The sequence below is a fragment of the Plectrocnemia conspersa genome, unplaced genomic scaffold, assembly GCF_051122295.1.
Source record: "Plectrocnemia conspersa isolate PC_06_02 unplaced genomic scaffold, ASM5112229v1 ptg000006l, whole genome shotgun sequence".
Taxonomy (NCBI): Eukaryota; Metazoa; Arthropoda; class Insecta; order Trichoptera; family Polycentropodidae; genus Plectrocnemia; species Plectrocnemia conspersa.
This window is the reverse complement of record NW_028277170.1, coordinates 4382729-4402729: the sequence shown is the minus strand read 5'-3', so window position 1 is coordinate 4402729 and position 20001 is coordinate 4382729. Positions and strand designations below refer to the sequence as shown.

Below are 20001 nucleotides of genomic sequence, written 5' to 3'. Positions count from 1 at the left end.
TTATCGATATCCAACGTTAGATTATTTTTATATCTCTTAATAGTATCTTAATCCATTACTGTTTGTATTGTATTTTTCACATACATTATTTATAAATACTGGACTTCCCTCGGTCGTTTAAGGGTCGTCTTAGGCAATTAGGTGTAGCTCCGCTTGGTACGAGGTCAAAACTCAAACTTTATTACAAATTTTATTGTGTTTTTTTTTTCAGTATAACGAATTTTTTTCTTCGTTATACTGAGATTTTACTTTTTTTTATCCTGCAGAACTGTCTTAAAGTTTTTAGTAAAAATAATGTATGTTTATTATGCATATTGTAAATGTGCATAATAAACATACGTCATTTGCGATATGATTCCGAGGATACTCGGCTTCGTTATGCGGAGCGCGTGTCACTTTAACAATTCATTGGCGATTCGCGTTTTGTACGATACGTTAATTCGTAGCATCCTATTATATGGTTCGTCTGAAGTCTCAGCGTAGTACATTACAGGCTAAATATTTTGTGGACAAGATTCGTAAAGTGAAATTGGACGATCAAGATCTTCTGGCAAGCTTTGATTTTACCTCACTGTCTACAAATATTCCCATTGTTGACGTAATATTGTCTTAACTCCTCGAAGGAGATTTTTATAAGCAAGTTGAAGGAGCACTTATGTGTTCCCAGCTTTAGCTAGTAATAGCTAATCTGTTTATGGAATACTTTGAAACAGAAACATTATAAAAAACAAATAAAAGTATGGCTTATGACGACTTTGCTGTGTGGCCCCACAGAAAGAGCGATTTTGATGTTTTTCTTAATTTTCTTAATACATCCAAATGTAAAATTTACAATAGCTCGAAGGAAATTGTCAATTGACTTCCTGGATACACTGATCTATATGCTGATTCCCATCACCATCCGGCACAGATGGCACAGAAAAAAGGCTGAACAATGACATATTGACACCGAACTCCATACCGTGATATTCACGCTTCAGTTTAATGGCTTTAAAAAATAAACTTTAAAGACATCAGAAAAAAAGATGTTAAATCAAAGACTCTAACAGATAGGAGAATGGTATATCTTTAGAAGTAAATTATATTTTAAATCATTAAAATAAAAACATTTTAAAGTGATTTTTTTTATAAAAAAAAGACTTTAATTTTGATATTTCTTAATATACCAAATATAAATATTTGCTATTAAAAAGAAAATATATCTAAACTTACTTATTTTTTAAATTATCAAGCATAATTTTTGCAAATTAAGAATTTAACAGTATTTATTGGTAAACGATTTAAAAAAAATACAGATTGCAATAATCATATCCTTTTATATTTTTTAGCAATTCATATTCAATACTGTCTCTGAAAAATAAATCTCAAATTTTGATGGATATATTGCAGAATAATGTTGCATATAATAATATCTTAAACGATTCGTTATAATCGTACACTTGAGTGATTATAATAAAAATTAATAAGCTTGCAATTATAGCATGTGATTGAATTATTTATTACTTGATTATTATTCCAATTATTTTTTCACACTATAATCGTTTGTTAAATTAAAAGTTTTACGTTTTTTGTAGATTTAAGGCAATAAAAAAAATACCAACTCCTAAACTGTATCATCAAATGCATGACATTATATACTACTTTTGTAATTACGATGTATAGATGTAGCCAGATTAATTATCAAAGTCCGATAATGTTTAAAGCACTAAAATATGAATAGCTTAGAGGTCTTTTGTTGCTATTTCTTTATCTGATAATGAGTAGTAAGTCCTAGGTCAAGATCACGCTTTACCTCAAAATATATGCCTTCAATCGATGCTTTTCTAACTGTGACCTATGATTATAAAGAAGCCATAAATATTTAACGCTGGCAAAGCCATCATGCATTCGAGTGTATTCGCCGAAATATCCGAAAGCTATAAAACGATCATTGCTCGGACGGCGAGAGAAAACGAAATTGTGACCCATAAAGGGCTGAACAAGGACAAGGCGAGAGGGAGCGCTCAAGACCGGAAAAGAAAGTGAATTCGCTGGGTGGATGCGTGGACAAGAAGAGAGTAGGTCAAGATTCGAGACAATGACCCAGAGGCTACAGTCCTTCAAGCGCGAGAAATCTCATGGGAGAAAAACGTTCTCGTGATCGGAGTCTCGTCGGAGTTTCGATTGTTCCCTGGCGTGTCGCCCATTAATCGATGAATCCTTGAAAAAGTGGTTAAATTATCGCTGTCATGTGGGCAAAACCTGTTTGTGAACAGTGGCCGTGCAACGACAGACTTCTGTCTAATTCTTGTACGGGGGTCGCCAACTGCAGATTAGCAAGCGAGTTCTAATCCATACTAGCAGATTAGTAAACAGATTACATGGTTCGATCAGTTAACTGTCGGGTAAATTCAATGCAATATGTTGACTTGAACGTAGTTTTATTATATTATGAATTGCCTAAGTTCGATTTTTAATAAAAAAAAAACTATTCTCTAATTCGAAAACTGATTGTTCGATAGTAGGTAAATGTTTTTAAATAGCTTTTTTAATTAAAAATAAAAACACATTTTTTAAAAATATATAATGCTATCTTTATAAAGGAAATATAAAACACATAAAATATCAGTATATAAATAATATATATTTTAAATAAATGTATGTCTTACTTAATTCTATCACATTTTTGACTTCTTGAAGTCATTGTAGAAAAATTCACACTAGTAAAAGCTAAGCTTAATGCTATATTTGGCTCTCGTAAATAAATAGCTTACAAATAAATTATCAGTGGGGTCAAAGTACATTAATAGAAATACAAAGTCCAGGAAAAATCAGGGCTGGATAAATATACTTTATATAACGAGGATATTATGGAACACAGGAGGAATCTAAGCTGGTCCATTACTGTTTGTGTTAAATGTATTAAAATAGTTTAGTGTGAGAAATGAGATACATATAAATATAATATATTAGTCTTCTTATTTCAAAAAAATATCGAAAATAACACGAAAAACCAAATATACTACTGAACTAAAAAAAAATTATTTACTTAGGGAAATTATTTTGGGATTAAAAAAAACGTGCCTACTTACAAAAAAATAGTTATGCTCCTATTTTATTTAAATTGTACAACAAAAACTACATGTATATAATAACTAGTTATTTTTGTTTGATCCGGGACGTTTCTGATCATTAGTCATTAATCTTTTTTACTAAAGCCTAATAATTTATAACTTTTATCACATATTGCTATCAATCAGAGTTTTTTAATTGTTTATTTTTGGTTAATCAATTATTTTTTATTGATAAGAAAAAAGTTCGATTTACATCTTTATTGCTTTAGAAATACTATGAATGTTTTTTTAGTAATATTTAATTTCCTTATTTTAGTTTAATCAGTTAATCTGAGACTTATTTTTGTTATTTGATAAAAATAAACTTAAAAAACAAAGTATGCTCCTATTTTATTTGACTTATACAACAAAATATTGCGTAAAATAAATTATATTTATATTTAGAGATTTTTTTTGTCAATAATCAATAATATATTTTTACCAAAGATGATAGTTAATTATTCGAGGAAGAAATTTTGACACAAAAAATTGATAGCTATATTTTTTTAATATTTATAAGAAAAAAAATTGATTTAAATTTTTCGTGTTTTTTGTTATAAATATTATACTTTTAAATCTCTGCAACATTTTGCCTAGAAAACAATCATATATGTAGCACCTGAATTATTAAGTTATTAAGTTGTTGTACCGATTTCATTTCTACCTTTAAATCTAAATATTTTAGTATGCCAGTTACGTTCGACGTTTATTCTAATTTATTCCATTTAAGCGTCGATGTTTTGAATATATAATATTATTCACTATTACTGTAAAAATATCAATAAAACGATTAAAATTCTGTTAAAGGATAAGTAAAATTATTTCAATCACTACCTGTATTACTTTTTATTATTACAATTGATGCATTTAAATGATTTACAGCAATAACATATCAGATTTATGGAATGTGTTCCATTGATAAACCATAAGTAGAATTTAACAAAAAATAATATATAGTTATAATTTTAAATGACACTAAAAATATCAGACAAGAATAGCGAGCCAAAAATAATTTTAAGCAAAGTCTTGTTTTAGATTATGATTTTGTGTGTATATCGATATTTTATATATATCGATTCCATCTCGAAAAAATATGTTCAAGTTTACATATATATTGTCTATCTTTGATAATATTTATTTTATGTTTTTTAAATTATTTATTCGCTTAGATTAGAGAGTGACAGTCATCTAAAATTTAGCTGTAAGTGAATCTTATTATAATTTACAGTTAAAGCAAAGATTTTTGGCTTTTAAAATCTTCTTTGGTATCATTCACCGATGGTTTTTTATCACTGATTTAATACCTCGTGGCTTCGTCGTACGTCAGAGTGAAGGCCGAATCTGGTCATGCCCGGTAATTAAGCAAATGATTCTATCACTATCAACATAGCTTTGATTCCACAGATCTCGATGAATATATTTTTTATATGTATTGAAAATGTCATTTGGAATATTTGCCAAATTAAATACGTTACTCTCGACAAAAGTATTAAATAGAATAGGAACTAAAAAAGGTTTGCGTTAATATGGATGGTGTAGAAAATCTCAAAATATTTCATATTATTGTATAAATATTACAGTTATGATCAATTTGTATGTACCTCATACAGAGACATCTTAGACCTTTGTCTAGATTATCTCAATATGAATATTTGGCGTGGCAGAGGTTTCAATACAATAATATTGTTTCAATAATGCGTTATAAAGGACGCAAATTATTGATGGATCAGAATGAAATGCGTTTATTATAACAAAGCCTAACATTTCACAAGAACGTAAAGAAAAATTCCACTCCCTTTTAAAAATAATTCTGAGGTTATGGTGACTAGATTTAAAATAAGTATTTAACAATGTTGTTTTTTGTATTCATAATTGCCATATAAATGGCAATTGGAAACTTTTTCTTGTATGCTGATGACATGAAAATGTTTATAAACGTCAGAATAGTTTCTGATCTGGATTTCTTGTAGATATGTATTGCTGAAAACCTTTAACTTTTTAGCATCAGAAAGTGCCTTTTCAAATCTTATTACCAGTGATTTTTTCTTATTATTAGCTGAAGAAATTTGCAACATATTTCAAGTTAGTTGTAACCCTGCGAAGCCCCTGAAAGGCATAAATATTTATTGTACATTAAACCACCATATTGCAACAAAATGTCAAACGTTTTCAAAATCCACAAAGATGGCATATTTACCCAATTTTTTGTATCTCTGTCTTACTGTAATATTATTGACTTTGAAGCTATTTAATCCACATTTTTGTAAACTGTTTTAAAGACATATAGTGATAAACTTTAAAAGCTAAGTCAAAATCAATAATTGTAACAATTTACATTCTTTTGTATTTAAAAGTGATATACATATATGTAAAGTATAAGAGTAATATGATAAAATATTTAAGTTTTTAAATGCATTAAATAATGTTTGCCTTTTTTTTTGTTACAGGTATGTAATCACAACTTTGTCCTTGTATTGTGCAGAAAAGGTTTGAATATAATACTAATATAATCAATACTTTTTTATCTTAAAAAATGTTTTTTATCATATGGTCCAAGGAACATATAATAAGTCCTCTGTGATTTAGGAAATACAATATTCGTATTTCTTGATTTGTGTGCTATAATTAAATTATATCGCTTATGGAAATATTAGGAATTAATTTATATACAATAGTATATTAGTTTTTAAATAAAAGTGTTCAAGCATCAGAGTTACTTTTGTCCATTGTGAGCGAAAGCAGTTTTTACTCGAGGGCATTTAACGAAAAAGCGATGAACACAAAAGCAAGCACCGGTGAAAGGAATTGAATTACTACATAATCTTATTTCATGATCATGATCAGATCATGGTTAGCCGTCTTGGTGAACGGACTCATCGAATATACATATGCATTATATATGCAAGCGTTTCAATGTGCATACTATGTATACACAAATAATTTATTATTGATTAACAAATATAGTTATGAAAATGTTAAAAAATAATTTAAATTTTAAAGCCCTGCATCTAACAACAATGTCATTCATATAAACTGTTATTGTGTTTCGAGTTATTGCTTTAACAAGTGCCTATAAATAAGCTTTTATCTCATTCTTCATCCGTAAATTAGATTCATATACTCTTACTTATAATGTCTACATAAAAACACGGTATTGCATGAGATGATTTTTCACTATAAATTTAAAATTTCTGAAATAGTTACATTTTTTTCTATAGCAGTTTTTGTGAATTTATTAGAAAAACATAGAATATACGTTATTTATATTTAAAATTATCTAAGCTGACGTTAATGTACTTTAAATTATGCTTTGAAAACTGAATATGATTTTATCTCATTGTGAATGTTAATGTCTCAATAAAAAATAGTATTTCATTAGACGATTCAGTAAACGTCACTTTAAAAAAATCTTATATTATATGTATTAGTTTGAGTGTGATAGTATTTTTAAATAATTTGCAAGCTTCAACACAAAACACGTTTAAAGGTTCGCGGATGATAAAGTTTATATCAGTAATAAATATAATTTATTATTTGAAAGTATGCATAAGTTTCTTACATTGTAAATTTCATAAGCCAGTCAGGAACCTGGAACACCCAAGCCGATGCTTAACCTCGAACGGGAGCAATTTCCTGCTCTGAGGCCTACAAAACCCCAACTTTGCCTTTCTCCTGAGGGACCGACTCTCAAGACCAGACGGATATTTGTATATGAATCAATCAAACACTAACGTAATTAACATAAAAATATAATAATCCACGGGATGTTAATTAACGCGTTGTTATCCCGATTCAGATTTTTGTCTTGGAAATTCGGTGAGATCTCAACGCTAGACACGTGCATTGGAATTAATCCGGCGTGAATCAATCTAGGACGTTGCTTTTTAACTTCATACTTACACGAAACGGATACGATTTTAAACTTTCGAAAATCCCTACCAACTGCATGACGCTGTCAATCTCAGATATGCAAGGCATCCAAACTCTGTCTTCAGACCACCTTCCTGTGTTTTTATACACTGAAGGATGAGATCAAGGTTATCCATAAATTTGTCATCGACTAAAACAATGCTGTTTGGAAGGGTTTCAAGAGTATTGTTGAATCACGTATAAGCAATATAACGTAATTGCCATATCAGATAACACCTTCGTAAATTTTGCATTAATAAACATCTTTAACGCTTGCCTATTTTTTGGGTATTTCCAAGCTACTTAGAAAACCGCTACAATTAATGCGATTAAAAAAACAATTCCGATTATCGTACCATTAGTTTATTACTGTCACTTAATAAATTACTTTTTATGCGTTAAAAGAATCTTTAGAGAATAAAATTATTAACGAACATATCGATATAGATTCTTATTTTAAAATGAAAAATAGTACGGGTCTTTTAATGTTAGATATAGAAAAAAATTCGACACTATGGCAAAACGGTTTGATTCATAAACTATACAAATCCAAGCTTCTGGTTATCTGCTATATAAGCTATGAGAAAAATAAGCTATGTTGTTTCACTAAATATTAAACACTCGGTACCGCGTAAAATTCTATCAATTATTTTGCATTCTATTATTATTTATAAAACGTTGACAAGCTCTGGCACCACCTCCCCAAAATGAAAAGGTCAGTAACGTGAAATGGAAAACAAGCGTTAATTACCTGGGCTTACACCTAGACTCTAAGCTTAAAATTAATATTAAATTTAAGCTTTGAGTCTAGGTGTAAGCCATTATTTATTTAAAACATATTCTGGAACTTCGCTTAAAAGGACTTTCCCGACTTGCTGCTTAACTATTATATAAAAAAAATCTAATCTATAAACTATTATTAGACCCATTTTAACATATGCCTTACTCCACTAGTAATATGTTTTTTTCTAATTATATTATATAATATATATTTATACTAATCTTAAAAAAAAAACAATTAAAGAAAACTGTTATTTGCATAACAGAAAATATTACAAAAATAATTAGTAAAATTATTTGTATTATTGAAATAAATGTATTACAATAATAATGAATTATTAAAAGTAATGGCGCTCTAAACTATTTATTAATATTAAGTTAAAGGATAGATACATATATAAATAATTTACTAAGCAAAACACAAACAACTTATTATTTTCAAGTTAACACTGAAACTGTCAATCGTTGTTGTCTATTTTATTAATATTAAACTGCTTTATATATTTATTTAATTAAAAATAACATTTGTTTCTGATATTAGAACTGAACACATGGCTTTAAATTATATTTCAAAAGCGGATTACGATATACAAATATGGCTTTAATTTCTATAAATAGTATCAGTAATTTTATATTTATTGATTGATTTTAAGTAATAGATTATTGCGATATCCAAAGATAGAGTATGTCAAGCTTTTTAAGTCTCTATTCTCGTCACTTTATATCCAATTAAAGGTCTACGGTGCATGGAAGCCCTTCAGACGCTTTCTACTTGGATATATATCGCATTTCATACAATATTCTCTTGTGGACATAATATGTTGAAAATCTTAGTAAAAACGTACATGGATAATGTGCGAATTATGCTAATGAAATATTTGTGTTGAAGTAATATAAAATTTAAATATGATACATTTATGGCATAAAATAAGTGTCTATCTACATCGACTGATAGATTCTCAATTAAAATATATTAATCTAAAAATATCATGGTACAATAAATATTTTTAGTACGTACATAAATATCTTAGGTTTCAATAGTATTTTTATAGAGTCTAATCTATGCATAGCTTAAAAGCATAATGTAATGTTAATCACAACTACGTGAATTTTATGATGTATCTTATACCTTTACACGTTATATAAATATATGCGATTCGAGAAACAGTTGCATCAGTTTATGCAACACTTTATATTTATTAGCATAATAAAAGAGCACTGAGGTAGATTCAAATTTCTTGCATTAAAAACTTAATAAGGATAATAAATGAAATTTTATAATCAGTATATCGAACTTAATAACACAGATGAGAATATTTTAGTTATTCATAGTGGTTTTTGAGTTTGCTCTATAATATAATCAATTATGATTTAACAAACATTTCAAAATTATTACATACAATGAAAAATTCCTCTTTTAAAATTTATATAACATTTAATAATATTCTTTATGTATGATAGAAGCTTACAATGTATTAAGAGTACTTACATAATTTAGCATCTTTTGCTATAAAATTTAAGGTCAAATACTCTATAAACTTTGTCGATTTAACGATGTAAGCATCGTAAAATTAACAGAATTTGTAATATATTTATTTAAAATGCATGCAAAATTTTCGCTTTACACTGAAACATAAATCACTTCAGCAACAATATAAATAATACTATTAAACCTAATATGTCTGAGAACATAAAACATAAAATTTTCATCAGAAAATCGTTGTACTCACTTTACGATTATTATGATTATTTTAATATATGAACGAATCCCATAAACGTATACATAATCGAACACAACAATGCATGTTTAACGCTTCACTACTAATACATAGCATAGTCAACTAATACATCTTATTCTAAATATGGTTATTATTTCACATAGAAGTATAGTAATAATTTATTAATTATTTTTTTTAATTTTATTTCTAAGCTAAACGTTCATTATTTAATTTATTTTGATTTTCATTATTATTTTAATACTTTATATGTCAATTAGAATTAAATCGAATATATTTTTATTAGTCAAAGATTTTTTAAATATTATCAATATTTTTCAAGGTAATCCTCATTTAATCTTGTTCACGTTGATATCTTTTAATATTATATTTATCTGTCTTAATTTAATATTTAAAAAAAGCAAATAGGAGTTAAAAATGGATTGGAGAGCAGCATAAAAATGTTCATGAGCGAAACAAAGCTTTAGAACATAATTACACACAACTATTTCAAAGCTTGCGCAAAAGTTATGTTTTATGTGATCCAATTATTCTGTATCACTAAAAATAGCTCGGGAAATTGTTCTGCGCTTCACTTATGTTTTTTATTTTTATATTTAAAACATTAAAACTAGTCTTGATGAGCAACGATTAATTTTAATAAAAATCTATTAATTTATGTTTTATACATTATGTTAACCCATTGGCTTCCAAACGTTTTCTGTTCTACACTACACAAATATGAATACTATATGATTTCCAGTAATGAGAACTAGACTAGTTTGAATGACTTAAGCCTTTTCAAGTTGTCCACGTTGAGGAGCTTACTACATTGATGTTGATGTACTGTTAGAGTCTCGTTCTGTGTTTAGTTGCAAAACGTTTTAAAGCAATAACGACGTCTTCAACTATCGTGAACATATCACATTCACAAAGTTTCGTAACAAAGTTTTTTACGGGATCATCATTTCAGATTTTCCAGGGTAAAGCAAAAGTTTGCTAGTCAGTGGTCGTAATATTAATATTTTAAGAATCATTAAATGACATTTTTCTGGCCAAATTTAAGTGAGTTGCGATTACAGTGGAAACGCTTGGTTATCTAGCGTTCATATTAAGATTTTTTATTAAAATATTACGACTAAGTGAGCATCAAATAAATCAAATTTTGACCAATAGGAGAGCCCAAAAATCAATTATCGTGCTGGCTCGTTACTTAGCGTTCCCACTGTGACGGCGCAATCACGATTTTATTGCTTTTGACGTGAATTTTTGCCTTCTGAGAAGTGATAATTGTTTTTGTGCTCTCCGATTGACCAAAATACGGTTTGAATATACTTTGACCAATACTCTAGTCTCTAGTATTATCGGTAAGGATAGCTCTCATATTTTTAAAACAGTGTGATATCGAGGTGCAGTCAAATTATGGCGCAATATGCTTATTTTTCCCTGATGGATAAGTTGGATTAGTTCGTATTATAAAATAAAAGTTTTAAAACTAAAATTTGTTTTAGAACTTTTATTAGGTGAGGTTTGGTTTAAAACAGCTTATGAACGTTTCATCAGCTAAATTATATTTTTGCTAGTAGAAATATATATCTACGGTGAAAATATATTTGGAATTCACTAGTGAAAATTTCGCACAAATTCACTATAACATGTATACATCGCATGTAAATAAATAATAAGTATCATATCATTTTATTAGCAGGTGCTAAATAAATTATATTTTCACTGGTAAAAATGTATATCTACCGGTGAAAATGTATTGCGATATGATTACATTATAATGACATATCTTAAAAATTCTTTCGGGATAGATTCGCGACTGTTTTTTTAAATTTTCCTTAAGGGATTACCCGAGAATTTCTGATTTAGAATCAGGGATGTATAAGTACAATGAAGAAAATACTTCTATGCCCGTTATAATAATAAATAAATGATAAAAGATAAACAAATGTTGCAAAAATTACAAAATAGGGCAATGAGAGTAATTTTAAATAAAAATAGATTAACTAATTGTAAAAGTATGATTGATAGATTAGAATGGTTGAATGTTCAAGAAATATTGAGTATGAATGTTTTAGTATTTATATATAAGTTAGAAAATAATATATTACCAAAATATTTTAATAAGTATTTAATAAGAAATAAAGATGTACATAAATATAATACTAGAAATAGAGAAAATTTAAAGAAAATTAAGTATAAGAAAACGAGTACGGCTAGGGGAATTATGTACGGAGGTTTTGATTTATATAATAGTCTTCCAAGAGAAATCCGAAACAGCAAAAATATAACGGGTTTCATAAATGAAATAAAAAAACACCTTCGTACATATAGAAATAAATTATAATATTAAGACTTTATTATTGTATTTTTTCATTTTTTCTTTCTGTTATGTATTTTTTATATATTTTTATATATGTTTACTAAAATTGTTAGATGTAAAGATTAGCTATTAAGCTAAATAAATTAATAAAATAAAAATAAATAAAAATAATATGTAATGGTAAAACCAACAAAGTGCACTGATACATTTTTAAGCTGCTAAAAAAGTCTAACTAATGGGTACCGCATGAACTGAATAAAAACAAAAAAAATTGTCAATACGAAATTTGTTTTGAGCTAATTTTATGCATCAGAAACGTATTATAACGTACTATGAATAGTGGATTCTTTATCATATCAACAGTTATAAAGCTATTTTTAGACTGAAAGTACACTAAATAAAGTGTTTTCTGATCTATGCTAAATATTTTTGATGCCTTATTAGAAAATAATAACATAAGCGTCTAAATTCAAGTATTGTCAAATCAAAGAAAATAATGATAACTGTTTGGTGATCTATGCTTGTTATATTCCTTTACGATATTTTGTTTAATGGCTACATCAACAAATCGACAAAATGTTCTAAACAAGTTTAAGCTGCTAGAAAAATAAAAAAAAGCTTTACAAATGCATACCACACGATTTTTATAAAAAACAACATACACACATTGCATCACTTAATTTATAATTAAGATTAATTATATTTTAGCAAAATTAGTATTTTACCTGATATTGAACATTCAGATAATCATAATTTATTTTATGTATTTACATTTAAGTGAAAATAAGCACACATTTTACTTGAGTATAAGTTTATTCATTATATTCAGACTGAACTATTCTGATAATACATTTATCAGAGAATTGAATAAAAGCAAGATTATGTAATCGTTCAGTGGTCATTTTATGTTTTTATAATCATTTTATGTTTCTATAATAACATTTCCTGGAGATCAAAACAATCAAGCCGAAAGTACATTTTGATATGTCATCAATGTATTTGCACTGCAATTATTTATCTAACAACCTAATACTAAGTATTACTCAAAATCCATTACCTCCCGCTGTAAAAAGGACGCGCCTTGTTAAACCGCCTCTCTTAATCGCTCTTAAACTTTCACCGATCAGTTCAATGCCAGGATCCATGTCTTTCCATTGTAGATTTGAATCAATTTTTACAACTAAGATAATTAAAACTTGGTCGCCAAGACCACGTGGTATCGCCGATAAGCGTCCGATAACTTCAATAAAAAAATAGATAATCAAAATGCGACACATCACTAGAGTATAGTGTTTACTACCATTCGGTCGGCGAGAGTAGGAGTACCGAGAGAGGTGCTACGGGTGGGGTATGGAGGGGAGTGGAGGCTGCATCGCCCAGGTTGGCTGTCAGTGCTAGCCTCGCGCTCAATCGCGAAGCATTGCTATCGGCAGCTGTGTCCGGGCTTCGATAGGACCTCCGCAGGTCGAGCTGGTAGTGCCGGAGTACGAACGATTGTGCAAGTGATGTTGTCGTAGTTGGACATTGCCGGACAATGGAGTATCAACCGGGTGCGCCCCTGGGACCTCCAGCGCCGCCGCCGCCTCTGCCACAGAATATTCCCTCCTCGGATCACTACCACCAGTTTTGGAGGCAGCATGTCTACGTCAACGGTCAGTGTTTTCGACTATATCATATCTTCTCGATACTCTTATTATATTGTAGTGTATCATATAAAAAATACATTAACATATGATATGGTGACTCCCAACAGAAATTTTTAAAATGGTCCTTTAATAACTTCCTGAATATATATGGACGTAAAAATCAAAATACTAGATCTGATTTCCTAGATATATAGCTCAGACAAATCCAGATGTCTTACAACTATTTTACACCGGATTAATGAGGTGGTTGACCTGTGGTCATAATTAAATTAATTATTATTTAATGACGATTTCGTTTTTATTCTATCATGCATTTCAGTGCTTTAGCGTTGATTTATTTTATATAAAATATGTATATTTTAAGTAGATTGACCTTAAAATGCATGCCTTATTAAAAATACGTTTAAAAGTTTTATTACTTTTTTTAAATAGTATTTATATTGCTTTATATTGATCAGATGTAATAATATATGTTTTTCATTTGTAAAGAAATATTATGAATATTTATTATGCAAAATAGCACTATTTAAAATATATATAAATAGAAAAATACAGTGGTTTAAAATAAATAACATTTTTATCGCTTTATTATTACTTAAATAATAATAAAAAATTAGTTCAGGTTTAGTGTAATTTTATTTTAATTTTTTTGTTGGTATTATTTTTAATTATTAATTATTTGATGAACTTTGTGGTTTTGTTCTGGATTGAAAGATGTTGCATTTCAGTGGTTCAGCCTTGATTTTTTTACGTGCAATTCTATATTTTTGTTTGATTTGTATTAAAAATTCATGCCACGTGACTTTAGTTAGGTGTTAAAAAATAGCAATAATAGTTAGTTGAATTAATTATTAATAATAAAAAATATTTTATATTAGCTAAAAAAAATATAATTGTATTTTTAACCGCTACTTAACTACAAAAACACATAGTTATAAACAAAAATGTGTTTAAATTTATTTTTAATATATTTGTCAAATAATTGAAATTGCAGTATTAAGATTGTATTTTTAATGTCCAGTTTCATGACAAAAAACTGAAAAACAATTTGTTTTAAATTTTTCTACTATACTTTTTAATTGAAAATTTCGTCTTATTTCGGTGCTTATTGATTAAAAAAATATACTTTTTACTTTTAAAGCTTATATATTAGTTTAAATAATGATAATTCAATAATAAAATAGCAAAAACTTCCTGTTAATTTTATTAGCTAATTAAGTTTTTCGTTGGTTAAAAAAATGATATGTCCATATTTATTATGCATTTTATAAGATCTGATTTATTAAAAAGAGTTTTTTTTATTAAATAAAATCAATAAAATTTAGTTGAAAAAATATTTAAATATTATCAGTATTAGTAATAAATGCATTAAAAATACTTTAGTAAGGAACTAATGTATTTCGGAATTAATTTAATAAAAATATAAGGAGTTTTATATCTGTTCTATTATTATTATTATTGTTATTAGAATTATATATAGCTTATAGCATTAATATTTAGTTGAATTAATTATTAATATATTTCTAAAAACATTTATTAATATTAAATTTTTTTTTGTAGCCTTTATGGTAGTCAAAAATTAGCATAACAATAGTATTTTGAATCGCCACTTGTGTTTAAGCATAGTAACACTGTTTTTGAGTATATATTTGTCGAATAATTAGCATTTTTGATGTCCAGTTTAATGATAAGAAAATGATCTAATTTTCAATTTTTATACGACACTTTTTAATTGAATATTTTGTCATATTTCAGTGGATATACTTAGTTACTCTTCACTTGAAAAAATAATTTTAGTATCAGTAATAAAAGCGTTGAAATAGTTAAGTACCTTAATTATATCAGAATTAATTTATTTAAAATATAAGGTGTTTTTTATCTGTTTTACGACAGATTTATGTTTGTTTATTGTACGTTTTTAAGATGATTTTTTTTAAATGCGGAAAATATGTTTAAATATTGTTGGGCCTGGTTTTTTTTTATCAATTTATGTATATTTTTTTAATTAAATTTTTCAGAATTTAAATAAGCGAAAAATAGTGTATAAATAAAACATGTCAATAATGTTATTAAAATTGCTAATAAATTCTCTAATAATGAACAACTAATATAAAGTAATATTTTGTAATACAAATATGTTATAAAGTGCACTAGATGGATAGACAGCACATGTTATATGGAAAGTTTTGCAAAATGTATTGCTCACTTCGTTGTATCTGTGTTTATTCAAAATTGCTTGTTTATGTGCTATACGCTTTTTGAAACAAACTTAGATATTAGTTTTAAAGAACTCTAGAGTAGTTCAAACTATTGCATTATTGAGTTAAATTGAAACTAGCTTTAATTATTACAATTTAAGTATTTGACATTAATGAGATACTTATGTAGTGTAAAAAAGTATGAGAAACAAAGATCATTTAATAAATTACGCAATTAAAAAATAAATGATTCATTACTGATTAAAGTCAATTAAAAGTGATATTTTATTTTTTAATTGCATTTAATTCTTTTATAATAAAATAATAAAAATTATCAGTTTATTATATTATAATAATATATATATTTGTACATTTTAATAGGAGTACTTATTATTCTTATTTGGAATTAGGTCAAAGAATATAAATCGCTGTTAAGATGACGTTGTCAATATAAGAATATATCACATTTTCAATATTTTCTTAATACGGTGGAGATTTTAGAGACTAGTTTTACAGTCTTAGAACAACCATATAATTAAATTAATACAAACATATTTAATTGATTAGTATTACATACAATTTATTGTAGGTTTTTTGGCGGTCACTAAAAATACGTTTTACATAAAAGATCATAAACAGAACACGATGTAAAAATATACTAAATATATAAAGCTATAAATTGTATAAAAATTATATTTTTTATTTATACTGATTAACGATAATTTTAACATGCTCATAAATACTCGAAGTGGCAATAATTTTTGCAAATAGTGTAATTATTTCCTATATTTAATTATTTGATTTTGTAAGAAGTACTGTGACAAATAAATTTATTGCATACATGTACTGATCTGTAATAATTAGGTGTTTTATGAAATCCAGTGTAGTATTAGGTCCAAACCACAATTATTGATAGAATGTGTAATTTTGAATGTACATACTTTATAATTAGCATAATTGTCAATCCCTATCTACTCTGTAACACACGCGACTTGTTACGTTTCGTATGTATTCATCTATAATTAGTAATCGTATAATTAGTATCTAATTACAGATTAATAAATATTTAGAGTTTTATTTATTCGCATAAGTTCGAAGTGGTTTATTAAGCGATTTGATTATATTTAATCCTAAAGTAAAATAATATCATCGGGTAATTGCTTTTTTAACACATCTCTCTTCTATAAACATAAAGACTATATTAAATATGTATTGCCATATATAAATATATATATATATATATTTTTTTAACGTTTGCCTTGAAGTCTTGGATGATATGTAATGGTTATCTTTACCGTATTATATATTTTTATGTGTATATAAATATATTTGTAGTGATAACGGAGCGATAGGCTCCTAAAAGTGTATAACTGGTTATTTTTTATGAGTTTTAAATCCATTTTTAATCTGCCTGGATGTGGGGCTTGTTTTAAAACATCAAAATGTTTATGCCGATTTTTTATATAATATGTGAAATTTCCGCTAGTAATTATAAAAAGGGAGGATGTGTAATTTTTATCAATAGATAATATTTTAAATAAATAATTGTTGGGACAAGTTTTAATAATTTTCGCACAAATGGCGGTCATATGTATGACCATGATTTTGGCAATATCCATAAAAAAATTGGCATAATGATGCTATGATGGAATTCGTGCAGAATAGCAGTCCGGTTTCTGGTAACGAAAAACGAAAGTAAAACATGGTTAAAAATGATTAATGCAGAATTCGGAAACCACTTTCACTTCTCAGATGGCTTCAATGTATGAATGTATACATACACATATATAAACATATATTTATTTATTTTTTTGCTGAAATATAAAACTTTTATTTTTTTTAATTAAATTGTTAATTTATATTGTATATTGGCGAATAAAAAGGTAGTTTCAATAAATATGTATAAACCATTCATTATAAAAACACATGCAATAGGAAATATAATGTATGTATTTAGATCCCATAAACAAATCATTTTAAAACAATAAATTAACCAAATTAGTTTAAATTTATTAACTAAAGTCGTAGGTAAATTTATTTAGAATTTAAAAGATTTTTAGTTAAAGTAGATTAAATGTTATTTATTTTGAATAAATTTTCTCACGTAAAATTTTTTATAATATTTTATTTCACACTAAAAGAAATACTTTAAACCGAATTATAGTAAAGATACTCTCAAATGATATTTTAATACATTTAATGATAATTTTCATCCACAATTTTGAAATTCTTAGATATAATTTATGTAGTAATCCAATTCTCTTTGAACGTAAACATTTTAAAGAAAAAAAATGTTATCATTTTATGTTATAAAAAAATGTAAATATAAAATAATATAATATTAATATAATTTCACTGTTTTAACTGCATGTTATCTAAACTTCGGTTAGGGTTCATTACATATCGTAATTTGAGATTGTGTGACCTTAGGCGTAAAATATAAACACATCTAAGCATTTATCGACTTACAGGTTGGACCTTTACAAATCTGATCAAATTAGAAAATTCTTATTGTTATCTATAAACGAGAAAGATTAGTCTGGATTTAAAACCCTCTTGTTGAGATCATAAAGTCATATCATCTACAATTTTTAGATAAGCCTCTTTGACATATTCATAATCATATTTTTTATATACTTTTGTTATAAGAAAATAATTACATGTAAATGTTTGTCAATCGTAGCTAATAAGCAATTTAACAATATTTTACTAATTATCTAATATAGTTGTTTGATGAATAATTAAAATAACAATATAAATAATTACTGTTTTAAAATACTTAATAAAATTAATTTATTTTTATAAAAATATGATTTAAAATGTCGCTTATTTTTTTTTGTGTATGATATCAAAATACATATTTTGTAAAATAATTAAAATTACGTTATTATGTATTATATATTTGAGTGCAATGGGAAATGGGTATAATATTTGATTTAGCTTAAAAATTATGATATTATTATAACCTTGACGCGTGCTTGATCGTTCGCTTAGCAAGTCATTCATATATAGAGAGTGAAAATTATTACCATATTTATTTATTTATCCGCCGACTATATAATGACGTGGGTCGATTTTTTTATAATAAATATATTCCGAATTGATCCAAGTGGTATTTTTGATGTTAAATTAGCAAAACTAGTTTTATGCTCGTGTAAAACTGGATTTTACACCAATCGTGATACGAGCTGTCTTAGAACTTTTTTTCTAATTTTAGTGTTAAATATTTTTTATCCCTAATAAACAACTCGAATTTGAATTAACTTATGTCTGGTTCATTAAGAATAACTTAATGCGTTTTCTGATTCTTTTTACAAGCAAAACTCATCTGCATACTAATATCATATAATATAATATAGTGTAATTATTTTTTTATATTTTTGTGATATAACAGTTTTTTGGACGCATTTGAATTAGAATGATGCGAGAAAATTAACATTATTAGGTATTTTTATGTTAGAATCGCTTAAAATTTGCAGAATCATCCTACATTTGAATACACGCAATACATGTTAAATACACATATCTATGTATAAGAGTGGTTATAAGTTATAGGTTATAAAATTCACCATAACATCTAATTTAAACTTTTAATCCCTCTGTAGTGTAGATTAATTATTAAAAAGCAACAATTTTAATTGTGTTGTAACTAAAAAGTAAATTTAAGACTTTAGTTTTAGTTTAGATATTATAGAGTACATGTTTCTTATGCAGAACCAGATTTCATTATTTATTTTATTTTTTGGGCTTTCTATTGCTTCCTGATTCGCGAAAGTTCGCTGTTTTTTTGGCTATTGATAAATTGTTTGATGATATTATTGATCACTATCGACTTTCGTCCGCGTCGTTTCACGGTAACTATCAAAGGCTCGATGCTAAAATTCTAGTTGAAGTAGTCACGAATAGGGCATCTAAATACCCGGCCTAATTCATTACCCGGTTCTACGTGTATTTTCCGATGAAGAACCGGGTACCCGGTTTGGTTCCGGGTAATTTTTGTAAGCTATTAAATAAATTACTTTTGTAAGCCGTTAAGAGTCAAATTTTTATTATGTTTGAATCCTTGATTAAATATGATAATTTTATATTTATTTTATTTTAATAATTAATATAATTTTTTTTTTAAATTGGGTATTGAAATAAAATCAATATAATATGTTATTATTAATACTTTACTGAATCGAAATATTTTTACATTTCATCGTAGGTTAGGTTAAATGCTGTCCCTTTTTTTTGTCGTTCAAAGACGTTAATCGCTTGAGAACGCCGATTCGGCTCTTCCATTTAATTTGAAATAATTGAAAAAATATTTAAATGAAATCAACCGGATAC

At 26.7% G+C, this 20001-nt stretch overlaps 1 protein-coding gene across 15 annotated transcripts in view; it reads left to right on the top strand.

Annotated features, from left to right (window-relative positions):
* Pdp1 (PAR bZIP family member Pdp1) overlaps window positions 1-20001 on the top strand; it is a 160154-nt gene that overhangs the window by 66616 nt on the left and 73537 nt on the right. For 3 of the 15 annotated variants that reach the window (XM_088187612.1, XM_088187616.1, XM_088187611.1), the window contains exon 1: window positions 13216-13477. The exons of 10 other annotated variants lie outside the window; for them this stretch is intronic. In XM_088187612.1, the coding sequence (XP_088043738.1) occupies window positions 13360-13477 (118 nt within the window). In that variant the 5' untranslated portion in view covers window positions 13216-13359. Of the gene's footprint in view, window positions 1-13204; window positions 13478-20001 lie in introns of those variants that run through there. 2 more of the 15 variants (XM_088187607.1, XM_088187606.1) reach the window with 1 other exon arrangement.